The following is a 22,774-nucleotide window of genomic DNA, read 5'->3' as shown; positions in this document are numbered from 1 at the left end:
TGAATCTAGCGACATGGGCATCCTGCTAATCTATAGACTTTTGAAAAGGAGTCAACTGAGATACTGTGTGAAATAGTCAAAATAACGAGGAGTCCTTGTGGCACCTTAGAGACTTAACAAATTTATTTGGGCATAAGCTTTTGTGGGCTAAAACCCACTTTATCAGATGCATGGAGTAAAAAAGACAGTAAGAAGAATATATATTATAGTGCATGAAAAGATGGGAGTTTCCTTACCAAGTGAGGGGTCAGTGCTAACAAGCCAATTCGATTAAGGTGGAAGTGGCTTATTCTCATTCTTAAATGAATTGGCTTGTTAGCACTGACCCCCCTCTTAGTAAGGTAACTCCCATGTTTTCATGTGCTATAATAGATATTCTTCTTACTGTATTTTTCACTCTATGCATCTAATGAAGTGGGTTTTAGCCCACGAAAGCTTATGCCCAAATAGATTTGTTAGTCTAAGGTGCCACAGGGACTCCTCGTTATTTCTGTTGATACAGGCTAACACGGCTACCATTCTGAAATCTGTGTGAAATAGTGATGCTGTTCCAAGGCTTATTGTCCATGTGTATCTAAACACCGTGTTGAGGCTGCAATGACCCAAAACCACCACTTCTACCCATTGTATGCTTGATTTTTTCCAAGTAATCTCTGGACCTACACACATGCAGCCAGTCACACTCTGGATTAGATTTTCAGACTCTAAATACCGGGAATACAAGAAACACCTTCTGGTGATCTCCTTCCTGCAGACAAGAATCAATCATACTAGTCCACCCCCAGAAGCTCACGGACCCAGTAAAATTCCAAAGCATCATTGCATGTAACTCTGTGTCACCAAAAACTAAGCGAGTCACTGTAACTATTCCATAACCACAGCAATTGACACTGACACCGAAGTGCCACCCTTCTCAAGAGATCTCCATGATTCTCTGCAGTCTGTGACACGAGTCAGAGGAAGAGAATTTGTACATCAGCAGTGTAAAATATAGGCAGGTGCAGACAGCATCAAACAAGGAATTTTTGTGAGCCTATGCCCTCTCTGTGGAAGACATAAAGAAATCCTGTCTTTCCACCTTTGCATCTGCTAAATCAGTACTAAACTATAACTCGTGGCTCCCTTGAAGAGCCATAAATGGTTCATGGGGGAGTCACAAGTGTTGGGAAAAGGTTTTTAATTGATACCCCAATTTTTTGTTTGCTTTTAATTAAGAGACTATTAAACTGGGCTTAAAAATCACCTGTGTCTTATCTATGGGTCTATGTCTTACGCTCCTGCTGCTGCAGGAGTTGAGTGCCTCTGCTCATGGAAAGAAAAGGAGTACTTGTGGCACCTTAGAGACTAACAAATTTATTAGAGCATCTTTTTGCAAATACAGACTAACACAGCTGCTACTCTGAAATCTGCTCATGGAGGCAGCCTTTTGCAGAGAGACTCCCGGCTAGGGGAAACATTGAACAGGAAGTCTCTCAGTTGAAAGACCCCAGCTGGAGCAGAGGCAGAGAGAGCCTCCCAGTGCAAGCCATGTGGCAGCAGTAGCACTAGCAGTTAGGGGAAAGGGGCTGAGGGATATCCTTTACTGGAACAACTTTTACCACGTGCTAAACCTACATGTAGCAAACGTTTGGCTGAAGATGATGATTTTAATAATGTTAAATAGAAAAAGAAGAAAAGTAGACAATCCAATTATAGTTACATTATGCTTGGATTTTTGTGTGTCAATATTACTGCAGAAAGTCCACAGCCCCAATGTGTTGTTTGTTTTAAAATGTTAGTAAATCAAAATATGAGGCCAGGGATACTACAGAGACATTTAGAAATCAGACATCTGGAATTCATAAAAAAGAGCCCAACAATATTTTCCTTCAGAAACTTGAAGAATTAAAGCAGCAATAAAGTAATGTCTAAAGAAGCAGCTGTTACTCAAAAAGCTTTACAAGCATCTTATGTTGTGGCCAGGCGAATTGCAAAATGTAAACATGCACACACCATTGGTGAGACCCTTCTAGTTCCAGCAGCAATAGACGTGTGTAGAATTATGACTCGGTAACGAGCAGCCACGATGCTGAAAATAATTCCTATGTCAAACAATACCCTTCATCGATGTACTGATGACCTTGCAGAAAATATCCAGGACCAGTTGATGGAACAATTTAAGAAGAGCCAGTATTTTGCGCTGCAGCCTGATGAATCCAGACATAGCCAAAATGGCTCAACTTCTATGTTATGTGATATTGATAAGTCAAAGCAAGTACAATAGTTGAAGAACTTTCATTTTGCAAAGAAATCCCAACCCAAATCACTGGTGAGGAAATAGTCAAGGTTCTTGATAAATTTATAGTAGATGAAGTCTTAACTGACGTGTGGGGGTCTGTGCACTAATGGGGCAGCAACCAGGACTGGAAAGAACAGTGAGGTTATAGCACAAGTAAAGAAAGTGACATTAGCAGCAATTTCGAGACACTACATGATTCATTGTCAAGCTTTGGCACAGAATAAGTTGAAACCTGAAAGTCTAGACCAGGGATCTCAAACTCAAATCACCACGAGGGCCACATGAGGACTAGTACATTTGCCCAAGGGCCACATCACTGACACCTTTTCATACACATATACAAAAGCCCCCGGCCCTGCCCCAACTCCACCCCTTCCATGAGGCCCTGCCCCGTCCCATCTCTTCCCACCCCTTCCCCAAAGTCCCCACCCCAACCCCTTCCCCAAATCCCCGCTCTATTCCAACCCCTTCCCCAAATCCCCGCCCCTGCTCTACCTCTTCTCTGCCTCCTCCCCTGAGCGTGCAGCTCCCCACTCCTCACCCCTACCTCCTGGAAAGCGCTAAGCACCGCCAAACAGCTGTTTGGCAGCAGGAAGCTCCTGGAGGTAGGCAGAGGAATGGGAATGCTGCGTGCTGTGGGGGTGGGGGGACGGCATAGCGGAGGGGAGCTTGGTGGCCACAGGAAATAACTCCGGGGAGATCAGGGAGCTTGGCAGGCTGTAGCAAATAACTCCGCAGGCTGCATGCAGCCCGTGGGCGCATGTTTGAGACCCCTGCTCTAGACCCTTGATATCATTATTAAAATTGTTAATTTTATAAAATCCCAGACAGTGAACAAATGTTGTTTTAGCATTCTGTGTGAAGAGATGGGCTCAGCTTCTGTTTCACACTGAAGTCAGGTGTTTGTCATGTTGGGAAAGTGTTCCAGTACATCTTTGAATTGCATGATGATATCAGAATTTTCCTCCTTGGAAAAACTGAACTATTCTAGATTCTGGATTAACACAGCAATATACAATGTCTCCACTCGACTCCAGAGCCCAGCATTTCCTGTGGCAAAGAACCTATCCCCTTCCTTTTCAAAGGAAATTATCTGCAGTTGAGACGGGATTCCTGAGACACCAGGAACCATACAACAGACGCATGAATGAGAACCTAGTTCCTTCCTTCTCTGAAATCAGCTCATTCATGCAACAGGAACTGCTAGAAGCATTACAGAGTCACCTGGTGTGTCTGATCCCTTTCTGGATAGTGAAAGAGTCAAGTTCATTTGGGATTCTTCTGCTGAAACTGCCAACACCTATTTTGGGCAGGGAAATTTACCAGCAGCTCTAGGTCAGATTATGACATCTTCACTTTTTAAGGAAACAATTGCTCAATGCAGTGGACTTTGTCAACTACTGCCCAGTATCTCATCTTCCATACCTGGAGAGTTTATTAGATTATTCAAGGGCTGCCTCCAACTTCAGCTGGATATAGCTGATATGCTGGACCTATCCCAGTCCGGCTTTAGGTCAGGTCATGGAACAGTGATGGCATTAACAGAAGATTTTCTGTAGAACAAGGATACTTAAACTTATCACTAGACCTTGCCTCAGCATGTGACACAGCCAGACATGGAATCCTGTTGTCTCGCCTCAACTATGGCCAGGGTTAGCAGGATCATGCTAAGATAGATTCAGTATATCCCCTCAGTCTGCTCCCAGAGAGCCGTGGTTATGGTTACTTTCACCAGCAGAACACTCACCTGTGGAGTCTCCCAGGCATTCATCTGTTCCTGTATCCTGTTCAACCTCTGTATCAGGCAACACCCTGCTGAATGAGAGCTTCAAATGAGACACCGAGTACCATCCCGTAGCTATTCATAGGTCTGAGCTCAGCATCCAGCTGAAATTGAATACTGGAAAGAGTGAGGCAGTGCTGATGGAGAGAAATAAGCACTTGGAAGATCTTACTTAGTCTCAGAACAAAGCCACTCTTGTTCGCATGACAAGTTACTGAGAACACATCACACCAGTACTCCACTCAGTTCTCTGGCTCCCTGTTGAATATTGGATCATAGTCAAAGTTTCAGTCTGCAACTTCCATGCCCTTCCTGGAATTGGTCCCTGTTACCTGAAGAATGGCTTTCCATGTTGGTTGTATCCCACAAGAACAAGGGAATTGCTGACCTCAGAAGTGAAACTTGTATTTTCCGAAGACCATTTTCTTGTCAACTGGCCTGTGAATCTGAGATTCACTCTTGGAAGAGGTGAGGAGAGCTACTAACATCAGGTTCTTCAAAGGAGATTGCAAAACCCACTTCTTTGACTCTGCCTGCCCAAAATTTCACTGCACGCAAATGCGCCAGGCACCTACAATTAAAAGAAAAATAAATAAAATGCAGTTTCTGTTGGTTGAAGTGAGGAGTGAAAGTGAGAAAGAGAGAGAGACACCTTTGTGAAAAATATCTATATTCAATTCTAACTTCAGGAGGCACTCAGATACTAGAGTAACAGGCACAGAATGGAAACGTAGATGGATCTCGGCAGCTCTCCAACAAATCAGTGTTATGCCTATTCACAAGAAACCAACTCTTTATACAATCAGTCTTGCTAGTTATTTCCATGTTTATATCTATCTTTTTTTTTCTTTTGGAGGGGGGAAGATGTTAGAAGTTTGTGATAAAGGAACTCTTGAATTACCTGTAGTCTTACAATTGCCGTATTCCATTTCAGACAGCAATTAGACCTAGATATTGCCCTGAGGCAGTGTTAGTTTCAGTAAGTCATGAGCTAGACAAAGATCGGGTGTGAATGCTGATTTTTTCTAAGATCTCCCAGGCTTTTATGTCACCTGGTGGTAATGTATTTTCAGTACCTGGAGGGAGTAGACAGAATTGCATAATCATACTGCTTATAGCTCAGATAATTACCCATCAAATGATCAACAAACCATGCTTTAATCCCATTTTAATCCCAGTGTTAACCCCAAAATGGTGCTGTGCAAATACATAATAAAATTCAGTTGCAATTTACCTGCACCATTAAAATAAACAATGAATACAGGCAACACAATCTTTTAGGTGATGTGACTATATGAAGATAAATGGGACAGGATATAGCCCTATGGTAGATAAAGCAGAGCCTTTAGATAGTGGCAGGACAACTGCCTCTTAGGGGCTTGTCTACATGGTAGGTTGTTATGTGGCAAGCTAAGGTATGACTCTACAACACTCAGTAACTTGCAGTCTGGAGGCTGCCACAGCATAACAGAAGTCCTGGTATGCAGCTTAGCATATTGCTCTGTTACTCATTGAGCTGAGAGCTCACCCAGGAAGCCGAAGTTGCAGACTTCTAGCAGTAATTGATAAAGGCTATCAGTACCTAAATTTGTTTATCAACTAAGATATTTATCCTGATTTATAACTTAAACCCCATGTTTCTGCTCTACCATGCTGTGCACTAGCCTTTCCTGAGTATTGTACATTTTTATTGCTAGGAAGTCATCCTTACTTCACCTGTGCCTCCTGACTTTTGTTCTCTCTTTTGTTTGGTTATTATATATTTGGTTCTGAAATTAGATTGCAGATTCTTTGTTGCACGACCATGTCTTAATTTTATTTTGAGGCATCTACTGAGTGCACTTTGGGGCTTTATAAAGCAATACGTTATAATAAATTGTGACCTGGGGACAAGGTTTTCTCAGTGCAGGGCCCTCTGTTGGATCAAATTCCAGAGCAGAGCCAGTGTTAGTTCTGCCTGCTATGTTCCAGGGAGTGACTGTATCCTTTCTGTAGTGAATGAGGAGAGTTTTCTTTTTTAATAGGTTAGGAAGTGTGTAATTGTCATTTTTCTTAACATTATGTTAATTTGGATGACTTTATGCTCATAGCACAAATGGGAAGGGCACACTTTAAATAAAAAAATGAAATGAAATCCATTGGGGTACAATCTTATCCTTATTGAAGTGATGGGAGTTACGCATGCCCAAAGAAGGGGTGATCTGGCCCTGTGTTTTTTATTTATTGTGGATATAAAATCCTTTTCTAGCTCATAGACTTATTTTTGTCTTAAACAGATCAAAGCATATCTGAAAGCAAACCCAGTGATACCAGAGTTATGATCTTCTCCTCATTTCGAGACAGTGTCCAAGAAATTGCTGAAATGCTTTCCCAGCACCAGCCAATTGTCAGAGTAATGACCTTCGTTGGCCACTCCACAGGAAAGAGCATGAAGGGCTTTACACAAAAAGATCAGCTTGAGGTAAAGACATAATCAGTCTTGTTTGAGAAGATGGGTGTAGGGAATGTGATGTGCTAATATATATTGTATAGAAATGTCTGTGTAGTTTTAAGTTCCATTAGTAAATTGCTGTACTAAGTAAACCATTGTATTAGGTAAACAACTGTGATCTCGAGACCTCTTGGTGCCTACTAGAGAGGGTCCAAGGGGTGCACAGGATTTTACAGAGATCCTCTGGATCAGATATATGCATAACAGTTCACCAAAGGGTGACGTGTGGTTTCTACTGAGATCCAAGGGCCCACCAGTCATCATAATCATTGTGAAATGTAGGCATGGATAATATTTGAGGAGTTGTGTATCTATACTAAAAATTATGTTCTTAAGGTCTGGGAGCTGAGGCAAGTCACCAAGAAGTGACAGACCTCGCACATGTTCCTTTCAGGCTGGAGGTAACAGATGCTTTTTTCTCTACCTGGCCATAAGTATTGTGTATCTCACAATGAATGCCTATTTGCATACTCAGTGGAGGGGTATCCTGTTTCACTAAGACCAAAGAACTAGTCTGGTAAATCAGGATGCAAAGAAACACATAGGATCCTTCACTGAGAAGACAAGCTAACAGTATGTTTTATGAAAGGAGGGTCATAGCCAGCCTGGCTGTAAAGCACTGAAAGGATTTTGCGTGAGCAATAGTCTATAACACGTGAGAGTAGTTAATTAAGTCTAGGCTCTAGAATGCATGTTATGATTTTATTTTGTATGTAACAATTTGTTTCCAATGCTTCTCCTAGTTATTACTTAAATGTCTGTGCTACATTAAATAAACATATACTTGACTTCTCTATACACTTATCTAAGTGCTGTGTGTTAAGTGGAGTGGTGACTTGAGGTGAAAGTGGTAAGTAGGGATGTATTGTTCTTTGAAAGTAGCGGATCTGTGAATATTGCGGATGTCTAGTGGATCAGGAGCTGGACACTCCAGGGAGACAGTTGGAGCTAACCTGTAAAGAGAGAGTGGGGCCTGCGTAGGCCTACAGGAGGGAATGCTTGTATTGCCCGTGGTCAGTGGGGCTCGGGAGCTGATCCCCCAGCATACAGACATGGCTTCCTCACGCTGAAGTCAGATGGTAGTTTGGTATCTCTCAGCCCTGGGAAGCATGACATCCACTTGCAAAGTATTTTTCTTTCAGGTCATCTGTCCAAAAAGAAATGTATAAAAGAGAAAATATTTGCATTTAATAATTTTGTTGTGTGATTTCTTTTAATAACAAATATGCAATATTTGAAAAGAATAGAAATGTCTGTGGAATGAATTGAGTACAGTGCTGTTTTCCCTAGTTTTTTGGAATTCTAAAAGGTGAGACATACCCTAAAATCTTGACTTAGTGGAGTAGTAGAAATACATATTTGTAATATTGAGAAACCGATTAGTAGGAGTAGGTTTGTCTTGTATATGTCGTAGCCGGAGGCTGGATAACGTGTGAAACATCTGTGATTCTGTATTTAAGAGTAGAATAACATTGATAATACTGACACACAGAGCATTTGTTAGTCAGCAATTTGAAGTGGAATACTTAACTGTTTTGGAAGGAGGTAGATTGTGCTTCTACAGTTTTTAGACAAGCTGAAAAATTTTTAATCACCAGGCTGGAATGTAAAAAGATGGTGAGAATTTATTTAGGACAGTAAAGGAGATCTATGATATGTGTTTTAATTCATTTTTAGGTGGTAAAATGCTTTCGTGAAGGTGGCTATAATACACTGGTCTCTACATGTGTAGGAGAAGAAGGTTTAGATATTGGAGAAGTTGACCTCATAATCTGTTTTGATGCTCAAAAAAGTCCAATTCGTCTTGTGCAGCGAATGGGTCGAACTGGGCGCAAGCGGAAAGGCAGAATTGTTGTCATACTTGCAGAAGGACGGGAACAACGGGTGAGTTAAGAAATCTCTCACTGTAGTATTTTCCAACTTTTCAGTCTCGTAACCTATTCTCACAAAACAATTGCATGCAGATTGATTAAAACCCTGGGGAGCTTGATGATGGTGGTGAACTCTTTGAGGTTTTTTTAAGTCTTTCAAAGCCTTTGAGGCAGATAAGTAATTATACCTATTATACAGATGGGTAAACTGAAGCATATAAGGTTGTGACTTGCTCAAGGTCACAAAATAATTAGTGGCAGAGCTGGCATTAGAGTGGGGGCTTGAAGCTCCATGGTCCCCCTCCGCTGGTGGCTCTGAACTGCCGGGCTCCCCCGTCACTTGTAGCAGGGTCCTCTGCTGCTCACAGCGAGGTGCAGCAGGTGTCCTCTGCTGCTCACGGCGGAGGGGAGTGCAGCAGGAGTATCTCACAGCTCCCTGCCTCCGCAGGCAGCCAGGGGACCTTGCAGCTCCCATCCAGCGCTGCCTAAAGTCACAGAGATCTTTGGAAGTCACGGATTCCGTGACTAAATCGCAGCCCTAGTGATAAGCACCTTGGAACAGCAGTGCTGAGTGTGAGGTGAGGTCTGAGGAGATCTGCATAAATAGAAATCTCCTGTGACTGTTAAAGAGCTGAGCATCCCATCTCACCTTAACATTCTCACTCTATACTGTTCCAGTCCAAGATATGATGTTTGTATCTGGCTTAGACTTTGAGATGACAAAGATTTGATTCTCAGACAAGGTATCCTTAATCACTCCTGTCTGTTAAGAGGAACCTCTCAGAAGGGCAAACTGTATTTGAAAAGGAAAAGGTGGGCGATATGTTGTTTAAGTAGATATGTCATAAATAGATATTTTCAGGTGCCACCTACAAAATCTGCCTGATTATTGTATATGTTTAAAAGCTCCCTATGTCATGGGATACTAATGTGGTTGTTTGCTGAAGCTTCCTTTTGAAGCAGTTGTATTCCTGTGACCTTCAAGTTATTGCATGGAAACCTTTGAGGCAGACCGTTCTGATCATACATTTGTAAGCTTTAGATTCCACTTTAGCACAAGCTGGTCAGAGGAACTCAAACACCACTTTTGGAAGGAAGCTAGGAATGGTGGAAGTGGGGAATCAGGTCTCAGGTTTACATCCAAAGATGTTGGGGTAACAAGTGTAAGAAGAGGCATGTGAAAGCTCAGCCCCATACATTCTAAACTGAAAAATTATTCAGGATGGTTGACAGACAACTCCATACAGATTTTTCAAGGAGTATGCAGGCCTACTAGCACAATGTTTGTTTCCCTATATAGATTTTCCTCCTTAAAAAGTATCACCTAACAAAAACTTCTTGCAAACTGTATGATTTAGGAGCTGATTGAGAGTTGGCATTCTTCACTTATAAGTAATCTTTTCAAATACAGTCCAAGTTAGCAGTGACCAGAAGTGGTTGCCAGCTGATGGCCTCTCTTGTCTCAGTCTGGTCCTACTAGACAGATGTCTGCATCACAGAAGAAATCACTTAGAATTGGCACCTTATTGGACTTCTCCTTTTGTGCTTTTAATAAGAAAAACAAAAGAAATAGTTTTCAGAGTAGCAGCCATGTTAGTCTGTATTCGCAAAAAGAAAAGGAGTACTTGTGGCATCCGATGAAGTGAGCTGTAGCTAACAAAAGCTTATGCTCAAATAAATTTGTTAGTCTCTAAGGTGCCAAAAGAAACAGTATTGTTGTGTTTTATACATAAGTTTCATCTTGGTGAAGAAAGGATATACAGACTATTATAGTTTTAAACCCCATAATTTTGCACAACTGGGAAAATTTAAATAGCTAGAAATCTAAAAAAAAACAAACCCCAAAATGCTTAAAAATATTGATATTAATTGAAATCTGAAAAATAAAAATCAAACTTGGCCAAGTCACATTGTATTTAACCTGGATTACTCTAAACTCTCCGCCCCTCCCCCTTCCAAGGGTCATGCCCACTTTTGATACTGTGTACAAAAAAAATAAATTCTGTATAATACTATTGTTGTTATAGTTATGTCTTACTGGGGGGTTTCTTATTCAGATGACATGTTCTCAGACATCTCCGTGTTTTCTTCAGTGCTATGTATTATGCTCTGAATGGTTTTCATAAATGAATTTGTCAGGCCATCTCCTCACCTCATTTTAGTTGCCTGCAGTAAGTGAGTGGGAAGGCAAAAATGGGCTGAGAAGAAAGGGAGTGGCAGTCTTTTTGTTCTGTTAGGTTGTTTTTTCTCTCATGGGAATTTTTAAGATGTTTTTCTGTGTAACCAGATGACCTGATTATTGTCATGCATATCTTTCTCTCCCTTTCCTCTGTTCGTCTTGAGATGGGGTCAGATTGTGAACCCCTTACCGACAGCTCTGTGAACCTGTTACTCACACAAGTAGTTCCATTGACTCCATTGGGGCGATTCATGTGAGTAAAGAGTCACAATCTGGCTTTGATGTGTCTTATCAAATTTGGCCTGTATTCTTTTGTTTTTGTAACACATGTTTGGGGACTCAAAAATATAATACGTAACAAAAGTATTAAAAAATACCTGAATGTTCAAGTGCCCTTTTAATTCTCCTAGTTATAAGATGAAACTCTCCAGTAACAAGTGGTTTATCCTCTGTTTTACAGATTTACAATCAAAGCCAGTCCAACAAAAAGAGCATTTACAAAGCAATTTCAGAAAAAAAAATGCTTCACTTTTACCAGCAAAGCCCTCGTCTGATTCCTGAAGGAATAAACCCAAAGTTGCACAAAATGTTTATCACTCCTGCAATATATGAACCAAATAATTCAAGATCACTTTCCAAAGAGAGAAGATCCAGCTCCCTCCAGCATAAATCCGCTCTCTTTTCCATGGGCAATAGTAAGATTATGATGATTTCTTTACACATATTATGTAACCAGTGGTTCTCAAACTAGTTACCATTGTAGGCTGCATCCAATACTACCTGTATGGCCCTGAGGATGTCACATGGACCGCAGCTGTGTGCTGATTGGGCCACAAATTTAGAACCATTGGTGTAAGCTAATGTCTTGACTGCATTGTGATACTGAAACATGCACAAAACTGTTCATAAGTATTATGGGTTGTTAGTAAAAAAAAATGTAATTTATTTTACTCATAACTTTTCAGTTCCAATATTATGATGACACCACTTGTTTATATACAAGTTCCAATTCTTTCAGCATCCTTGAATCATAGTTATTCCCCTGTGAATAGTGTGAATCAGCTACTTATCTCACTTTTCCTTAATTCAACTCCCAAGTGTTTTCTGGGTCTTAAACAAGTAGTATTGCATCAAAAGGTTTTTGCCTCTTTATCAGGCTTTGTAACTTAGGCAGAAATTGTTTTCTTGCCTAATTTTAATAATAGAAAAACTGCTGAAAATTCACCACATATTTTAGCAGATAACTATAGATGAAATGCTCCCTGTATTTGCAGAGCTCTTGTTTCAGTCTGAAAAATGGCAAGGTCTTAGACTTGACCCATTGGAACTATAGATTTCTAGGTTAGAAGGGACTATTGTGATAATCTAGTCTGACCTCCTGCATTACACCAAGCATAGACCTTTCGCATCATAATTCCTAGAGCAGATCTTTTTAAGAAAAACATCCAATCTTGACTTTTTAAAAAGTATTGATGGATAATCCACTGTGGTAAATTGTTCAAATGGTTAATTACCCTGTACATGCTCTGCTAAAAAATTATGCCTCATTTCCAGTCTAGCACCAGCTAATAGCCACTGGGTCATGTTATACCTTTCTCTGCTTAAACCGAAGAACTCATTATTAAATGTTTGTTCCCCATGTAGATACTTAAATCTTTTGTAGACCCTTTGGCCATTTCACATTCTCTTGTTTGGTAAGAAGAGGGGGACCCTCAGAACAGATAGGAATAACCAAAGTGCCCTTCTTCTAATACATTAGAAAAGGTAAAGGTGTGATCAGCACCACAGCTTGTGTCCAGGGAACTGCTTGTTCTACCACTTGAGATTAGGTTCATCCAAAAAGTTTTTGTAGAGGACATAATCTAGCCCCTTCCCTTCTTTTCTCCTGCCCCCAAGACTTGATAATTCATCTCTGAAAGCAACTTGGCTCATTCCAGTAGTGTACAACTTAAAAGAAAATGTCAATGAATTCTGGTACTTCATTACAGGACGACTGAAAATTTACATAAACAGAATATGTTTTTAAATCCCTCCTAATCCCTTTTCTCAAAGAAAGATGGAGTTTTGTAAGATTTTACAGGGGTAGGGAGACACTGAGATCAAAGACAAGAAGACCGGATACTGGGCTAGATGGACGTTTGGTCTGACCCAGCATGGCCATTCTTATGGCTATACAAACTAATAATTGTGCCAAACAAACTAATATTTCTAGATGTTGTAGACAACGATCTAAATTATAAGGCTAATAGTAAAATGTTTGTTTACTTATTCCCATTAATTTAATCACTACTATATTTTGAAACGCCTTTTCAAATTTTTTTACTTAGAACTTTACTTGTAATTTCAAATACTCTACTCTTCTGGATTCATGTACTGAACTTGAATAAGCCTCTGATCTGTGGTTTTGTATTAAAGTAATATACTTATGTCACATATATCTTTTTTACAGTTATTATTTAGCTCTAAAGTTCCCTACTTATTATAAATGTTTTTTTTCAGTAGACGTCAATTTGTCTGATTTTTTTTTTAATTACATCCTATTTAAGAGTGCTGATACATTTTTTGTAGTGACAAATCTTGTGTCTTTTGTTGCAAATGAATCCTTTAATTTGGTGTTTTAAAAAGGTGAAAATGTATCCACTGTGCCAGCGTTGCCTTTGGCAGACTGTCTCTCTAGAGGCTCAACAATCACGACATCAGAACACACACTAAACTTTTAGTTTATAAAGCAGTGGTAATAGTCCCAACTCTCCTCTACGGCTGTGAGACTTGGGTGACCTATCAAAAACACCTGAAAAACCTGGAATGCCAGCACCAGCACTTTCTTTGGAAGATCCTCAGCTTAAAGTGGGAGGATCATCGCACTAATGTCAGTGTCCTCACAGAGGCCAACATCGTCAGTGTTGAGGCCCTCATTATCCAACACCAGCTGAGGTGGAGCAGGCACTGTGCGTGCATGCCTGATGTACACTTACTAAAACAACTGCTGTATGCCCAGCTCACCAAAGGAGAAAAGAAACTGGGAAGCCAAAAGAAACGCTTTAAAGACACCCTCAAGATAAACATCAAGAGATGCGGCATTGACCCCACACATTGGGAGACAGGATAGAGATAAGTGGTGAAGGCTTGTCAAAGAAGGAACATCTACTTTTGAGGAAAATTACCTTGCCCTGATTGCAGAAAAATGCCAGAAAAGAAAGGACAGACAACTGACACACAACAATCTTCACCCAACCCTGACTTCCAACACCACCTGCAATGTCTGCCAATGAGTTTGCGGCTCAAGGATTAGATTCCTCACTCACCAAAGGACCCATAAAAAATAAAACCTGTGAAAGAGATCATCCTTGACCTCGAGGGATCGCTGATAACTGATTCAAAGACATTTTACAAATAAATTTGTATATGAACTTGTGCCAACCTGCGTCCCCATTCCTCTCCATTTTAGTACAACGCTGCTCATTGGTGTGAAATCACACTGTGTCATCTGAATGCTTGGCACATTTTTTATTCCTATGAGATAAGTGTAATTGCTGGTGAGTGGAACAGTATCTATTATTCTTTTAAACCAGAGATCCTAATTACTTGAGTAATCTAAGAGGCTATTTTTTAGATGTAGTATTTGCTGTAATGGCCCACTCATCCTATGGGATAGTGAGCTGTTTGCACGCACTTGGGTTGGTGGCAATGGTCAATCATACTTCTGAAGTTCTGGCAACCCCATCTTCACTCCAGCCCTCACCTCCCTCCAGTAGCCTGAGTACTGCCTAACATCTGATTCAGATGGCTAGGACTGTACTAAAAAATGTTTATTCTCAAGGGTCAGGGGAAGGAATTAGGTGCCCAGCCTGTAGTACAGTCATTATGCCATTTTCTGCTGGCCCTTACTGGATCTCCTCTTATCTTGATATATTCCCTTTTTCCCCTGGGAGGATGAAGATCCATTGAATTTGAGTCCTGGTTAGGTACTTGAGATGTACCTGGTCTAAGTGGATCCTAAAATTGCTGCTGTCCTGCTTCAGAAGTAAGCCTCTGAAGAAAGAGGCCTGCAGTCTCTTCAACTCAGTAGGATTAAATCTTCTGTGGCTTGGTTTCTTAACCAGCTTTTAAGAAGGCCTGGAAGAAAGGGAACTTGGTAAAACTTCCAGACTCTCTTGCAGACTCTGCTTCCACTATCTCCATCTCGTTTCCATCCTGTTTCCCATGCCAGACTCAGGTGTCACTTGGTAGAGCATGTACAATTAGCCGCTTTCCTCGAGCAGCAGCTGCCTGCAAGTTCGATTCTTTCTGAAAGCTCTCCTCTCAGAGTCTTACCTCCCTGAGGCTTTGTCTGCGTTGGGAATTTGCCAGGCTTCCAGCAGCTGATGGTCAGCCACTGTCTGCGTGGCACTCTTTTTGACTGACTTAAGAAGTGATAGTGACAAGTTTGAAAGAAGCTCTAATCACAGTCCTCCAACGGAGATTACAGCTCCAACAAAAGCCTTGTGGATAGATGTATAAAAGTGGAGAAAATAGGACAGGGGAATCTTGGGAGTTCTGAGTGTTAAATGGATCCTGAAGGAAGCAAGGAATTAATGTACATGTTTAACCTATACTGTTGCATTTTTGTTTTGAGGGTGGTAGCTTCTGCTTAATATCATAAAGTAATGCTTACACATATTCTGGATATCAAATAGCAAGGCTAGTAAACAGCAAGTAGAGACCCAATTTCAGTTTTATTTCCTTAATTTCTGTGGAAAATTAAAAGACTTGGGAGCAGAGAGCCTATATTTGCCCATAGCTTTAGATATTGAGATGCATTCTAAACAATTGAATTCTTACTGGACAATATCTTAACAGAAGGAAGGAGTCAGAAATACGAGTTATACCGTCAGTCTGAGTGGAACAGTCATTTCCAAGATAGTGATGCCACTGTGATGCTCTGGAGACTTCCTTGTTCCCATGTGTATATCCATGTATATCTATATGTAATGCACCCATTGGTAGGTGATAACGTTTCTGTATTGAGTGAGATTTTATTATTGCAAACAAAAAAGCAGGAACATCATCTGTGTACCGGTTTCTGAGACTCAAATCTTGTTCATCATTGCATTATTGTTTCAAAGCCAGTCCACAGGAGATCCTCCACATGCTCTCACTATTCTTTAAAGTTAGTGACAACTTGAAGGTAGCACACTTGCAATATTTTTTCTTTCCTGAGCTCTGTCTCATCTGTTTGGCTTCAGCAGCTGAACGGGGAGGCTTAACTCTCCTAAGGGAGTAAATAGTTCATTTGGGGCCTAATTTTTGTTCTTATGTATCTGAATATCTGTTAGAATCTTCAGGGTATCTGGTCATTGGTGGGAAGGGAAGGGAACCCTGACTGAAGTTGCTCACCTGACTGACTGACCATAGACCCAAGTCACCACTACAGGTGGCTGAAAGCTCCTTGGAATAGGTGCTCCTGTTGATATGTATATGACAGTTACTTAGCAAATAGTGTTGTGGTGTCTCTTAAATGGAACAAGAAGATTATTTTTAAGGTATGTCATTTTTGCGGTGGTCAACCTTGAGCCCTCTTTATTTATAAAGTGTCTGTCTTACTTCCTGTCTCCATCTCCCCAAAAATTGCTAAATATTTAGCTTGTCCATTTAGTCTCTTGAAACTGAATTTGTAACAGCATTTAATGACACTGGAGTTTGCTTTCTAAATCCTATATTTACAACTACAAACAATTTCCCTTTCTGTGGATTTTTGGAAACATAACGATACTGCAAAAGAGGCTAATATGATTCCTAAAACTTAAACAAAGCTGAACTGTTTCTCTCTACTATTTAGGTCATGCCTTCTTTAAACCCAGTCTTTGGTTATGCTACTTAGTGCTTCTGTTTCTCTCCTCCTAACACTGAACCTTGATGCATGGTACTATTATGTAATGGATTGTAACGTAGCAAAGTAATAAACAGCTTTCTTCTGGCACTAAGTTAGTGTCTTTAAGAAACGTTGATCTTTATTAATCTTAAACAGTTTAGAGGTGAAGTAAGATTAGTGTCAGGCAATTGGATGAATGGTTGAGTATTTTAAAAGCATAAACTACTGAGAAACTTCAACTTCTACAGAATCTGCCTGTTTACGTAGATGTTTTATGCAGGGAACATATTTAATCTTTGCTCCAAAGACTGCACTGGCTCCTATTAAGTTTATGGGTGAAATTGGATGGATGGTTTTTTGGAGTTGTTGTTGTTTTTTTTTTTTTTTTTTTTTTAAATCTGTTAAAACAAGTAGGTTTGGGCCCTGGATATTGCAGATCTTTAGCTGTACCTTTAAATTTGATTCCAATTGGGTGTCTTATGTTGATGATTCCTAATACTGTATGATTGGAAGCAGGATGGTGTTGTTGGAAGAAACTCCACCCTGAAATTTGCTTTCTGTGTTTGGTCCAGTTCCTTTTTCCAAGTCTGATGCCACTATAAGACCCATTTTCTCTCACAGGTGAGGTGTGAGGGGTTGGTTTGTTCTAGGGGTGTGGGAGTTTTTTAGTGTCTCAGCATAAAGTGAAATTTGAATAATTATTCTGTGCTTTTATTAATATTGTGATGTGTGTTGTGTGGTTGTGTACTTAAAGCAGTTTAGGTAGATGTATGTATAATCCAAAAAACTACATGTTTTTATAAAAGCATGCCTACTGTACTGTAATGTACTGAGGACAAATATGCCTTTCATAGAAGTATAAAAGTTGCATCTAACCAGCTTACTTTTACTGTTTATTTTTCCTTGTGATCATATGTCATGAACCAGCCTTTGAATTGAGATATGAAGATCGTGTATTTTTGTGGCATCTGAGTGAGGGACCTGGAAAGTACAGTTAGGAACAGTAGGTAGGCCCCTTGCGAATTGAGGAATCACTCCATTGTTCTGATGCCCCCAATGCCAGCGTGTTCATTTCAGGAGTTTGGTGTTGGCAACATAAGGTGTCAACTGAGGACAAGAATTAGCATTTTGGGTACTCTGCTTCCTTTCTCTTCCTCCTTCTCAAAGATTGCTTTAGTTCTTTCCTGTGTACTCTCTTCCCCATACACATGCCCTTGATAGGTAAAACGGGGACCAAAATTGTCAAGGGATTAATTAGTTGTTTGGTTTTAACAGATTTTAACTGTTTAGACAGTGCAATAATAGGGCTTTTCCAATAATTCCATCTGATATTTTCAATTTTCTCCTTGGTCTTTTGGCAACATATGATTAACTGAGGAACTATGTTTGCCCTGTGTGATAATTATCACCACCTGCAGGGCTTGCCAGTGTTCGTTTATAAGTATACGCACACCTCTGTCCACTAGCTCCTCCATAAAACAGAATATTTTAATTTTTTTTGCTTGTAACAGATTCTTCTGCCTTTCCATTTCAGTTTGTGTTGCTGCATGTTTGAATTCAATAGCAATTAGAGATGATCAAATAACAGGCTGAAATCGAATTATGTAATCAAAGATTAACAATCAGTGTTTAGTACAGCACTATCCAGAATACAGAAAGAAGACATACTTCACCACTTGATGTAGGTGAAGAAAAGGTATTTTGGTCCCTTCCTCTGTATTTGGTCGAATGCTGACAGTGTTAATTCCCAATCTAATTCCCAAAACCTCTGAGACAAAGAAATTCCTTTTCAGAAGGAAAATACTTCTGATGACCAATTTTACCATGACCTGTTTTGACTTTTTTTTACCTAATATTGATGGAATTTTCTTTATCTCTTTAGGCTGCATGATTGATAAACTAAAAAGGATTCTAATGAAGTGAGCTGTAGCTCACGAAAGCTTATGCTCAAATAAATTTGTTAGTCTCTAAGGTGCCACAAGTCCTCCTTTTCTTTTTGCGAATACAGACTAACACGGCTGCTACTCTGAAATCTGGTCATTATTAATGACAACTGTGACAACTGCCTGTTCTTACGGAGTTAACATAAACATCTTTCAGTGGATCCTTATTTTATCCATTACAGAAGACATCTGCAATAACAAGTACCTCTTATCAATCAAACAACATAACTAAATCTTAGGCACCCCTCATCAACCACCCACTCATGTTTATACCATATTTCCATACTTTGGTCTTTTTCCTTGACATATAGATAGATTCATAGATATTAAGGTCAGAAGCGACCATTATAATCATCTAGTCTGACCTCCTGCACAACGCAGGCCACAGAATTTTACCCACCCACTCCTGCAATAAACTTCTCACCTATGTCTGAGCTATTGAAGTCCTCAAATCATGGTTTAAAGACTTCAAGGAGCATAGAATCCTCCAGCAAGTGGAGGATATATTTCCCCACGTATTTGGAAGCGCCAGCCATAATAAAGTATAGCTCAATATTTGGTCACATGAATGCAGGTCACTCACAGGTTAAAAACCAACACTCTGGCCTTCAAATTCAAACACACTCTTTGCTGATGATATAAAGATTCTGGGAGAAAAGTTAATAATGCAAACAAATTTAATATACAAGAAAAATAAGACTGAAAAGGTTAATATTTACTACCAGTGTGGCAATGGGAATTTGTTTTTCTGTGGCTGGTATCATATGAGGTCCTAATTAATCACTGTCTTTTTCTTTGTTACATAGATTTATTTTTCCAAAGATGTTTTTATTTTTACCCATTTGCAGGCACAAAGCAAACAGACTCTCGTGAAAATTGGTTCCTGACGTCAGAGGAATTTGAAGTATGGAACAGCTTATACAAACTAAAAGAAAGTGATGGAGTCAAAGAACCAATATTGTCTCAAAGTCACTTTGAAACTTTAGAAAATATGGAGGAAATAGCAGTAAGTTCAAACTTAAATGTAATGTCACTAGAAGACCCAGAAGAAATTACAGAAGTGAATCTTTGCCATTGATTTTTGGACGTGTTTTTCCTTAATATTAGAATTGATCTACACTGTAAAATTATCAGAAGTTATTGTAATATTGTAGAGAAATCTGAACTACTTCTGCTATGGGGATGCCAGATGCTGACAGAATATTACCTAATGAGTTTCCCAGACCAAGATTCTTCTTCATATATTTGAGAACAATTCAAAGAAATCCTTTGACAGGGAAAATAATCCCAAAGACTTCTGGGTAGTGAATCAAATTAATTAAAAAGATTCTAAGGAAGCCTATCTAAAAAATACAATTTAAGGACATTCTGATATCTATAAGAGAAAGAACCAGGGAATTGTAATCAGAGATTGTTCAGCATGTGAGCTTTTTCTAATATCTGAGACCTACTTCCTGTAAATTAAAATATTTGTAGAATATTGTCATGTCTCCTGCTGCTATTATAGGCATAGGAAACTTATTTCTGTTGGATACAAACAACTTGTATAAACTTATTTCTTGTATAAAAAGGAGACTATATCCTCAGTGATGATGATCAGTAATTATGGGTATTTTGAAATCCCTCTGTTAACTTAGAGAAGCCAAGACTCCCACTCAATGGGCTCGCTCTTGATGCAAAAGAATAAATAAGGATCCCCATCTATCACTCACACATTTTAGATTCGCATGCTTTGTGCATGACAAATGGCAATAGTTACAAGTTTCTTTTGGTTACTTGGAAAGTAGTACAGAATACATAGTTCAGACTAAAAACAGAGAATATTTCCTTTTATTAAAACAGACATATCCCCCTTATAACAATAAGTTTATAGGCCTTTTCTTTTGTTCAGGACATTTGAGGGTGGTTTCCATAGAGAACTGGGACTCTGTTTTGTGAACCAATTGCCTGATTGAAATCTGTGTTAATATTTATTTGAAACTGCAGGTATCTCGAGTGGAAGGAGCTCATGAACTTTCCCTATCTGAGTGGAGACTTTGGCAGAATCGTCCCTTTCCTACCTATCTGGTTGACCACTCAGATCGTTGCTACCATTTTATTAGTGTTATGGAAATGATAGAACTGATGAGACATGAAGAGGTAGGTTCTCTGAATTACTATGTTTGACTATGTATGCAAGTATAGATATGCATCAACTGCATAATAATAAAAAAAAGCAAATTCTAATATGTTTAAGAGCTTATCTACACAAAAATTCACAGGGAGGTGAGTATGAAATAGCTAGGGTGTAAATTTAATGCACAATTAGCTGTTCCACAATAATTCCTTGTGTAGGCACTCTTATTCCACACTGAGTACCTTTTTGCAATTTAGATTAAAAAGTGGGTTAATCTAAACCGCAATAGCAGTTTAGGTTAATACTGAATGATAGCTATTCCACATTAGCTTTTCACAACCTTTTCCGCATGTAGACAAGCCCAAATAGTGCTTTAGTCTCTGTATCTTTGTCAGTCAAGATGAAAGGAGGAAAAAATGTATGTAGTTTTTAAAGACGGCATAGTGGCCAAGCAAATATTCACAAAACTGAACATCTTAAAATATCCCTCACTTGCAGTCTTTTATTTTCAAAAGTTTATACTGCGCTATTAAACTATTGTACAAAAGGTAAGTGTTTGTTTTTTTCTGCAGAATGTTATGACATAAATTTATTCTAGTTTTAATAATTATTTTTATCCAGGTATCACTTTTCAGAAAACCCACAGTAAGAGAACTAAACACATACCAAGGAACCAACATAATAACAAAATCACAAAAAGGGACAATACCAATCTTCCAAAAACATTAAAAGTTTAGAAGTACTTGCATATCACTTGCATGTATTAAATGCACTTACACAAATTCATCATTTTCACATATCCCATATAAGCACTGAAAATATACTTCAGGAATATCTCACAAAAATGCTCTAATTATCACAGTATAAAATACTAAAAGAAAGCCAGAACCTTCTCTTTTGGGTTCTAAAAGGTTAGAGCAAGGTCAAGAGTACACCAATAAAATATACAGGGAGGAAAATTAAGTTGGGTATATTATTGATTTCCTTAGATTGTCATTGATTGGTGGCATTTAGGTGTTTATAGTAAAATGCATATGTAGGTGAGATTATGTACAGATGTATTAACAAAGTTTGAAGTTTTAAATTGGACATTATTCTGCATTTTCCTGTAGTTTAGCTTCAGCATAATCCATAAATGTGGCTCTTTGGTGTGCTGAAGTTTTCTAGGTCATTAGAATCTGTTGCTTAGCTGCCAAAGTTTCTTGAACAGCCATGGTTAATCATTGGGAAAGAATAGAGACATTGCAGTTGCATTTCTTGCCAGGAAAGTGAGTTAATGGTAAATTATAAATAGACATTTTAGGGCCAGCTTTATCTTCTCCATTTCAGCCCAGAACAGTAGAAGTCTTAAACCCTTCTAGAACATGGGTTCACAGTCTGGATTCATGAACATATTGTGAAGTGGGAGAAGGCTCATAAGGTAGTCCTTGTATGATCCCCATCCTTCACCATGGTGTAGAAGATTTTATAAATGCTGTTCTAGTGTGTAATCATGACTGTACATTTTGATTGTGGCATTTTGAGTATTTGTGAGGATTAATTTCCTATTTATTTTATTTAAATACAAAATATGCTTATGCAGTGCTGTAGGTGCCCTGATTCATGAGTATTGCAACAAAAACCCAGCAGCAATAAAATAATTCAAACAGGAACTCTGCCAGCCATCATCTAAGAAGCACATCCACAACCCTTTCAAATCAATGTTTTTTGCTACATACCTGGAAGGTACTGGACGCAGGCCATTTCGGATGAAGCAGAGAAGCAAGTCCCAGAATCTTGGGGTCTTCACAGAGAGCGGTCTTTCAGCAGCCCCCTCTTTTGACCAGGGTGGCTCAGGGAGAAAGTCAATCCCTCGGCTAGGCTGGACCTAGGCCAGTTAGGACTTCATAGGTAGAGCCTTGTGTTTTTCGCAAATATGAAAAAACATGAAATTAAAAAAAAAAAGTATTAAAGTATGACATGAAATAGAATGAAATGCTGCTCAAGTTTGACTGGTCTGCCTTTCCAACCTGGCGGGGTGGCTGAACTTTAGTGAATGGCATTGCAATCTGGTGCACAGTGTTGCAGTACTGCTCCGGTTTGACTTGGCCACCCCTCCGTCATCCCAGTGGGATAAAATGAAATGACAATAAATTCCCTAAAAATAAAATGAAAGATTATAATAGAAAAAGAATTTCACAGGATTCTATTTAAAGGTTGTAGCCAACACCTTAAACTTCACCTAGAGACCAATAGGCAGCCAGTGCGGAGCCTGGAGCGCTG

At 39.4% G+C, this 22,774-nt stretch overlaps 1 protein-coding gene across 12 annotated transcripts in view; it reads left to right on the top strand.

Annotated features, from left to right (window-relative positions):
• FANCM (FA complementation group M) overlaps positions 1 to 22,774 on the top strand; it is a 177,876-nt gene that overhangs the window by 80,082 nt on the left and 75,020 nt on the right. For 11 of the 12 annotated variants that reach the window (XM_038406214.2, XM_043515940.1, XM_043515939.1 and 8 more), the window contains 5 exons: positions 6,338 to 6,522; positions 8,230 to 8,436; positions 11,063 to 11,297; positions 19,245 to 19,402; positions 20,383 to 20,535. In XM_038406214.2, the coding sequence (XP_038262142.1) occupies positions 6,338 to 6,522; positions 8,230 to 8,436; positions 11,063 to 11,297; positions 19,245 to 19,402; positions 20,383 to 20,535 (938 nt within the window). The remainder of the gene's footprint in view (positions 1 to 6,337; positions 6,523 to 8,229; positions 8,437 to 11,062; positions 11,298 to 19,244; positions 19,403 to 20,382; positions 20,536 to 22,774) is intronic. The other variant, XM_043515949.1, reaches the window with a different exon arrangement.

This window comes from Dermochelys coriacea, chromosome 6 (genome assembly GCF_009764565.3).
Source record: "Dermochelys coriacea isolate rDerCor1 chromosome 6, rDerCor1.pri.v4, whole genome shotgun sequence".
Lineage (NCBI taxonomy): Eukaryota > Metazoa > Chordata > Testudines > Dermochelyidae > Dermochelys > Dermochelys coriacea.
This window is presented reverse-complemented; position numbering and strand designations above follow the sequence as displayed.